Source organism: Loxodonta africana, chromosome 19 (genome assembly GCF_030014295.1).
Source record: "Loxodonta africana isolate mLoxAfr1 chromosome 19, mLoxAfr1.hap2, whole genome shotgun sequence".
Taxonomy (NCBI): domain Eukaryota; kingdom Metazoa; phylum Chordata; class Mammalia; order Proboscidea; family Elephantidae; genus Loxodonta; species Loxodonta africana.
In genome coordinates this window covers 80,061,603-80,068,802 of record NC_087360.1, presented here as the reverse complement: position 1 = coordinate 80,068,802, position 7,200 = coordinate 80,061,603, and the positions used below count along the sequence as shown (strand labels likewise).

Here is a 7,200-nt window from a genome sequence, read left to right as displayed (position 1 = left end):
CATGGTGCTGGGACCTTAGTTCCGTAACCACAGGAATTGACTTCTGCCAACAACCGTTCGTGCTTGGAAGCAGACCCCTGAGCCTCAGCGGAGAGGGCAGCCCAGCTGACCACTTGATTTCAGCCTGGTGAGACTGAGCAGAGAGCCTAGCCATGTAGGCTTCTGACCTACAGAGTTTGAGCTGTGACATGGGTGTTCTTTTAAGCCACGAAGTTTGTGGTAATTTGTTACACAGCAATAGAAAACTGATACACCAATATTGTTCCCAACACGGGAATCACTGGTTAAGACGTATTACAGACTTTGTTTGAAGATGGCATAGTATTAGATTTCTATCCCGTTTCTTGAAAATCAAAACAGGAAAAGGGTGAAAAGTTAAAAAGCGGTTCCACCTTCAATGCAAGTAGAAGGTCTGAACGGGTAGCAGCTGGAGGATGATAGATTAAACCTTAGCCGACAAGGATATCAGACCCCTGAGCTGGGAACAGGAAGGAGCAAAAAAGCCAATTGTTTAGCGTTTTTTCCTCTGAACGATGGAATAGGGTGGAAACAGGGTGTTTGTTTGCTGGTCCCATTCGTACACAAAACTGTTAGTTCCAGGTCCTCAGCTCTATCCTGAGCCAGCTCGGTGACACCAGCAGACAGAAGAGAGCAGAATATTCCCCTGAGAGCAGAGGGGTCAAGTGAATGTAAAACCCCAAGTCCACTTATCCGGCCAATTTCAGAATCAGAGCAACAATACTGACTACACAGGAAATGGACGGTCCTTCTCTGGAGAAACTGAGACTCTTCAAAGGACAGACCTACAGACAGCGACAAAGCAAGCTGACCACCCCACCGTGTTGCAGGGAAGCCCCCAAGTTCACAAGCAGTATCCACAGCCCTCAATCAGCTCGAGCGCCTCATTTAATATGAAATCAAGCAAGAGGAATGCGTCCAATGTGAAAACAAGACCAAGACCAACCAGAACGAATATTTAAAAAGAGCTCCGAGAACAACTAGGTGAAATAGGAAGGAGATAACTTTCAAAGTACTACAATTAGAGAAATAAATAGGATTCTATGTAATCTCTTACTAAGTAACAGCACAAATGCCTGTCGATTATATAAAGGGAACCATCAGAACAAGACCAAACTCTTAAAAATTAAAAATATGATTTAAAAAAAAAAAAAAACCAGTTGCCGTAGACTCCGACCCGAGGTGACTCCATGTGTGTCAGAGTAGGACTGTGCTCCGTAGGGTTTTCAATGACATTGCAGTAGAACACCAGGCCTTCCTTCCAAGGTGACTCTCCAGGTGAACTTGAACCTCCAACCTTCCGGTTAGCAGACAAGCACATTAACTGTTTGCACCACCAGGGACTCCAAAAATATAACAGCAGAAATAAAAGTTTTAACAGAAGGATTGAAAGATCAAAGTGGAATAAATCTTCTAGAAAGCGGAACAAGAAGACAGAGATGGAATACAGGAATTCAGTCAGAAAACTAGAGGGTCACCTTGGCAAGCTGAGTGGCCTGTAGGTAAGAGTCTCAGAAACAGAACTGAGAAGAGGAAGAACTTTTCAAAGAGGCAACACAAGCATATTTCCCAAAGTGTGGGTTTCCACAGTGAAGGCTGCTGAGTATCCAGTACAACAAAAAGGACCTACACCAAAAAAAGGGCGAAAAAAGTCACTGGGAAATCTCACAACATTGAAGAGAAAAAGAATGGCCCAAAAGATCTGCAAGAGCAATACTAGGTCACAAATAATAAACTGGAAATAGGAATAACATTGGACTTTTTAATGGTAACGTTGGAAGCTAGAAGACAGTGGTTCAATGACTTCAAAATTCTGAATGAAATTTACTTCCAAACCAGAAATCTCTACCTGAGCAGCTATCAGTCAAGTATGAGGGTAGATTAAAGGCATTTTCTGAAACACAAAGTCACAAAAAATGACCTCCCACGCACACTTTCTCAGAAAATAACTGGAAGATGTGCTCTGTCAGAACACAGTTAACTCAAGGAGTCATGGAAGCCCTGATCACAGAGCAACAGCTGTGTAGAAGTTCTAGAGAGTGCCATTGCAGATTGGACAACTACGGAGAAGGAATCCACCCAACCCAACCCAGTGCTGTCGAGTTGATTCCAACTCATAGCGACCCTATAGGAAAGAGTAGAACTGCCCCACAGAGTTTCCAAGGAGCGCCTGGTGGATTTGAACTGCCAACCCTTTGGTTAGCAGCCGTAGCACTTAACCACTACGCCACCAGGGTTTCCAAAGGGTTCCAAGAGGGAAAAAAACTAAATGGCAGTGTTATGGATTGAACTGTTTCCCAAAAAGAAATACGGAAGTCCTAAGCCCGGTACCGGAAACCCTGGTACCATAGTGATTAAGAGGTACGGCTACTAACCATAAAGGTCAGCAGTTTGAATCCAGTAGGCACTCCTTGGAAAGTATGCAGCAGTCCTACTCTGTCCTATAGGGTCGCTATGAGTCTGAATTGACTTGATGGGAACGGGTTAACCCCGGTACCTATAAATACGACCCCATTTGGAAATAGGGGCTTTCTTTTCTTGTGTTAATAAGATCACACTAAAGTAGGGTGAGTCCTAAAGCTAATCACTTGTGATGGGTGTCATATATAAAGAACAAGACAGACACACACACACAGGAGACACCATATGAAGATGGAGGTAGATGTATCCACAAGTCCAGGAGCTCCAAGGACTGTGAGCAGCTACTAGATTCATCGGATCCACGATCAACACCCACAGAAGCAGCAGTCAAGAAACCAAATGACATGTTGCATTGGGCAAATGGCTGCAAAAGACCTCTTTAAAGTGTTAAAAAGCAAAGATGTCACTTTGAGGACTAAGGTGGGCCTGACCCAAGCCATGGTGTTTTCAGTTGCCTCCTGTGCATGGGAAAGCTGGACAATGAATGAGGAAGACGGAATTATCGATGCCTTTGAATTACAGAGTTGGCAAAGAATATTGAATATACCACAGACTTCCAGAAGAATGAACAAAATGCTCTGTAGAAGTGAGCAAGGCGAGACTTCATCTCACACACTCCGGACATTTTATCAGGGTGGCCAGTTCCTGGAGGACATCATGCTTGGTAGAGGGTCAGTGAAAAAAAGGAAAACCTTCAACAGAACGGGTTGACACAGTAGCTGCAACAATGGCCTCAAACATAGCAATGATTGTGAGGATGGCGTAGGACTTGGCAGTGTTTCCTTCTGTTGTATATAGGGTTGCTATGACATCGGAACCAACTCAATGGCACCTAACAACTAGAAGCTGAAACAGACAAGGACCCTGCCCTAGAGCCAATGCCCCAATTTGTACCTCTTGCTTCCAAAACTTCGAAAACCAATTTCTGTTCTTTAGAGCCCCCCACGTTGTGGTATTTTGTTATGGCAGCACTAGGTAACTAGGGCAGATTTTCCAATGGTTTTGATCATGTGCTAAGAGACATGTCACAAATCCACGGGGGGCCACGCTTGCCTCTTCTCTCTCCTTTGCTTTGACTTCCCAGTCACACTTACTACTCTCTGGGCTCGGAGTGCTCATTCCCCAGAGAGCCACAGGCCCTTCTTCATCAACCTGTTTTTCACTCAAATACCACGTTGTCACTGTGGATTTCTTGGGCCTTCTCCTAACACCCCTTCCTTTCTCCCCACACACCCCTTCCTTCCCAGATCACCCCTTTCTCCTCAGTATTCATCACTCTAGACACGATTACGTGTTTTATTTGTTGGTTGTCTCCTTCCACCCTTTATCCCTCCAGTGTAAGTGCCAGAAAGGCAGGGGACTTTTGTGTCTGTTCATGTAATACATAGCAGGTGACCAAGAAATATTTTTTGAATGAACAAATGAGACAGTCACAGATTTAAAAAAAGTAAAGCCAAAATAAAGCAATCATTTAGTAAAAGTTGCAAAGTAAATGAAAACAGGCATCATACTACTTAGCTCAGCAGTGAATAATTGCATAATCAAGATAATGAAAACGCCACATAGACTAAACCAAGACTTCTGCTGTAAAAAACGGGAGATAACAAGTGTAATACAAGTTACTGGTCAGTGATACGATCTTCCTCCAACATCAGTCAGCAGGTAACCTATAAAGTTCCTGACAAGAAATGACAATATATCATTTAAAGTATGAAAGGATAAAGGAAAGAAATAGCTTCAAGAATTGTTATTTACAGCTAGCATGCAGTGGGTCACTGATTTTTGTTATACTTACTTAAGCTCTATTTGTGTTTTAAACTGTGTATACATATCAGTTGGTAACCCTACAGCACAGAGTAGAACGGCCCCATGGGGATTCTAAGGAGCGGCTGGTGGATCCGAACTGCTGGCCTTTTAGCAGCCAAGCTCTTATGACACTGCACCACCAGGGCTCCATAGGTATCATCGGATAAAAATAAAGGCATTTACTCAAAGGGAAAAAGTGTCTTTCCAAAGGTCTAACAAAGCTAGATTCTCTGTAGTCCATTTCACAGTGACTGGCACACAGTAGGTACTGAATAAATAATTTGTTGGATGGATGGATTTTGACTGTACAGATATATTTTTTTTTTACTGATTTCACATTAAATCACACAGAAATATGTTCTTTGACAAAAGAAACGTAAAATGCTTCATAAAGACATTTCTTATATAAATTATTGACAAATATTGACAAAGGTGAGAACACAGAAGCATCTGAATTATGGCCAGTAAGTACTAATAAAATAAAAAAATGCATAAAGAAAACTTTCTTGAAGTTTTAGTCAGAAAGCATGTACCATGTAAGAGACAGCTAAGCTGTTCACCTTTATACCTAGATTCTCAACAGTATCAGGTAGCCGTATGCTGCCACCTAGTGGTCCATCTGTAAGTGCTGCCAATGGAAAGGCTGTACAATGTCAGCCACTAAGTGCACCTGTGTGTATCCATCTTCCCGTTCATCCTTCCTTCACATAAATTCAGGAACTAAATCCTGTACAGGAGTATAAATACAAAGAAAAAGAGGCAGGAAAGCTAACGTATTTTATTAATAATTTATTGTCAGTAAGAAAGACTGGCTAATGGTAGTTTTCAGTAAAAACCTTTACAAGACCATAGCATCACAAATATACAGACACTATAAAAACTGTGTCGTGGTGTCTGGGGTCTAAGCAGGTATGCAGAAGGTTTACACTTTCCAATAATGAAAAATGTGCATAATTCTGAAATACAGTAACCCATTCCAGACATGTCCATGTACCAGATCTTGCCCGTTCTATGTACAACCAGAAATGAAAGACTACATTGAAATGCATTAATGAAATGTCATACGTCAGAGGAAAACAACATAGAATGAAACCCTGGTTATACTAAAAAAAATCAGGGTGCTACGTAATGTCACTACCACCGCCAAAATTCAGCCAAAAACAAATGCATACAGTATCTTGGAAACTGAGTTTTAACTATGGAAAATCAAATCTGTACATGAAATTTACAAAAAGGAAAAATTAAAATAATCAAATCTACATAAATACATGAGTCAGGCTAACAAGACGGTAGGACTAATTTTCACTTCATTTTAACAGACAAATGTAAATACAAAAAAGATGCTCAGACATGGCACAGCCAAGGTAAATCTCATCCAATTACAGTATGTTAGGACACTGGAAATGGCTAACGTGTCAAGAGGTGCGTGATCCAGCGCGGGCATGCCCTCTGGGGCTCACCGAGGAAAGCGCTTCAGCACTGTGCACACAACGACGCAGAAGGTTATTGGTCTCGTCTCTCGGCTCATCAGGTCCAGGCACTTGGGGGGGAGTGTGAGCGTCAAACTTCCGTATGCTGCTGCGGATCCAGCGGCGGAATCGCCACCTCTTCAAAGCGGCCATCGTCTCCGCTCTCATAGTCACTCATCATGACCTCGGACTCCACTTCGCAGCAGGCGGACACATCAGAGCAGGAAGCTGTGGGGACGTACACGGACATGGCCAGGTTTTCTACAGCGGGGGCGTCGAAGTTCCTTTGATACCCTGGAGCGTAAGGGGCAAAGGGTTCTCTACAAGTACTGCTCTCCCCAGGGCCTGTTTTTTGAGGTTCAGACACATCGACGGGATAGAAACTGGGCAGATACTGATTCAAGCTGAACCTCTGCCAGTTCCTTGCTGAAGAACCTGCCGCAGGCGTGTCTCTAGGGGAGTGTATGGATTCAAACTGATCGCTGAATTCTGGGGGTAAGGGCGGCAGCTCATCAGGCGCAGGGAAGTCGTCTGGTGGTGGCGGGAAATCGCTTTCAATGTCGTAACCTCCGGGGTAATAATCTGTATCGATGGCATTTGGGTCTGCCGAGTACAGGGGTGTTTGTTCATCAATGACCTCGTAATTGGGAAACTCCTGTATGTCTGGCAGGGGAACACTCGGCATCCAGTCTGACGTGTCCCAGTGATACCCTTGGTGAAAAGAAGACAACAGGTTTCAGTGAGTGTTCTCCCAGGCACCAATGCGAAGAGCTCAGAGCGTCAGAAAATGAAACATGCATCAGCATTCACGCCTCCCAGGTTAATGGCTTTGGAAACCTCCTGTCTGCACTTTGAAGACATCCCCCTGCCCGTAGGTGCCCTGTCTGGAGGACCTCAGTGAACTAGACTCAATGTCTAAAACACAGACTTGCCGTTTTGTGTATGCACCTAACATTCATGGAAATAACAATTTTAACTGAGGCAATGCATTCCCATCTAATTTACATCCACTTTTCTACAAATAAAGGATTGGTTGAGTCTTAGGACATTAGTAAAGAAATTTTACTCTTTCAGAAAGAAGTCACTATTTAGTAAAATATCCAATGTTACTCAATTTGCACTTAAAAAAGTCTAATCAATGCAACTTCAAAAAATTTTAAATGATCTTGAATATGCTAAAATTTAGAAAATAAGTATCCTTTATGATAATGTAGTAAGTTTATTATTAAACATTATACTATTTTTCACTAGCCCTAAGTAAATTAATGAATTATCTTAATACAGGTAGGTATCAAAGCATGCCTCCAAATCAAGGAAAACACAATCAATTTTTTAAAGTGTTAAAAAGTAAACATGTCACTTTGAGGACTAAGGTTGGTTGGTCTGACCGAAGCCATGGTATTTTCAATTGCCTCATGTGCTAAAACTGGACAATGAATAAGGAAGACCAAAGCAGAACTGATGCCTTTGAATTACGGTGTTGGCG

General features: G+C 42.6%; 1 protein-coding gene across 6 annotated transcripts in view; it reads right to left on the bottom strand.

Annotated features, from left to right (window-relative positions):
• Nucleotides 1-5,074: 5,074 nt before the first annotated feature.
• Nucleotides 5,075-7,200, bottom strand: part of FAT1 (FAT atypical cadherin 1) — a 144,007-nt gene continuing 141,881 nt past the window's right edge. For 4 of the 6 annotated variants that reach the window (XM_064272910.1, XM_064272908.1, XM_064272912.1 and 1 more), the window contains one exon: nucleotides 5,075-6,425. In XM_064272910.1, coding sequence (XP_064128980.1) covers nucleotides 5,806-6,425 — 620 coding nt within the window. In that variant the 3' untranslated portion in view covers nucleotides 5,075-5,805. The remainder of the gene's footprint in view (nucleotides 6,426-7,200) is intronic. The other 2 variants (XM_064272913.1, XR_010318671.1) reach the window with 2 other exon arrangements.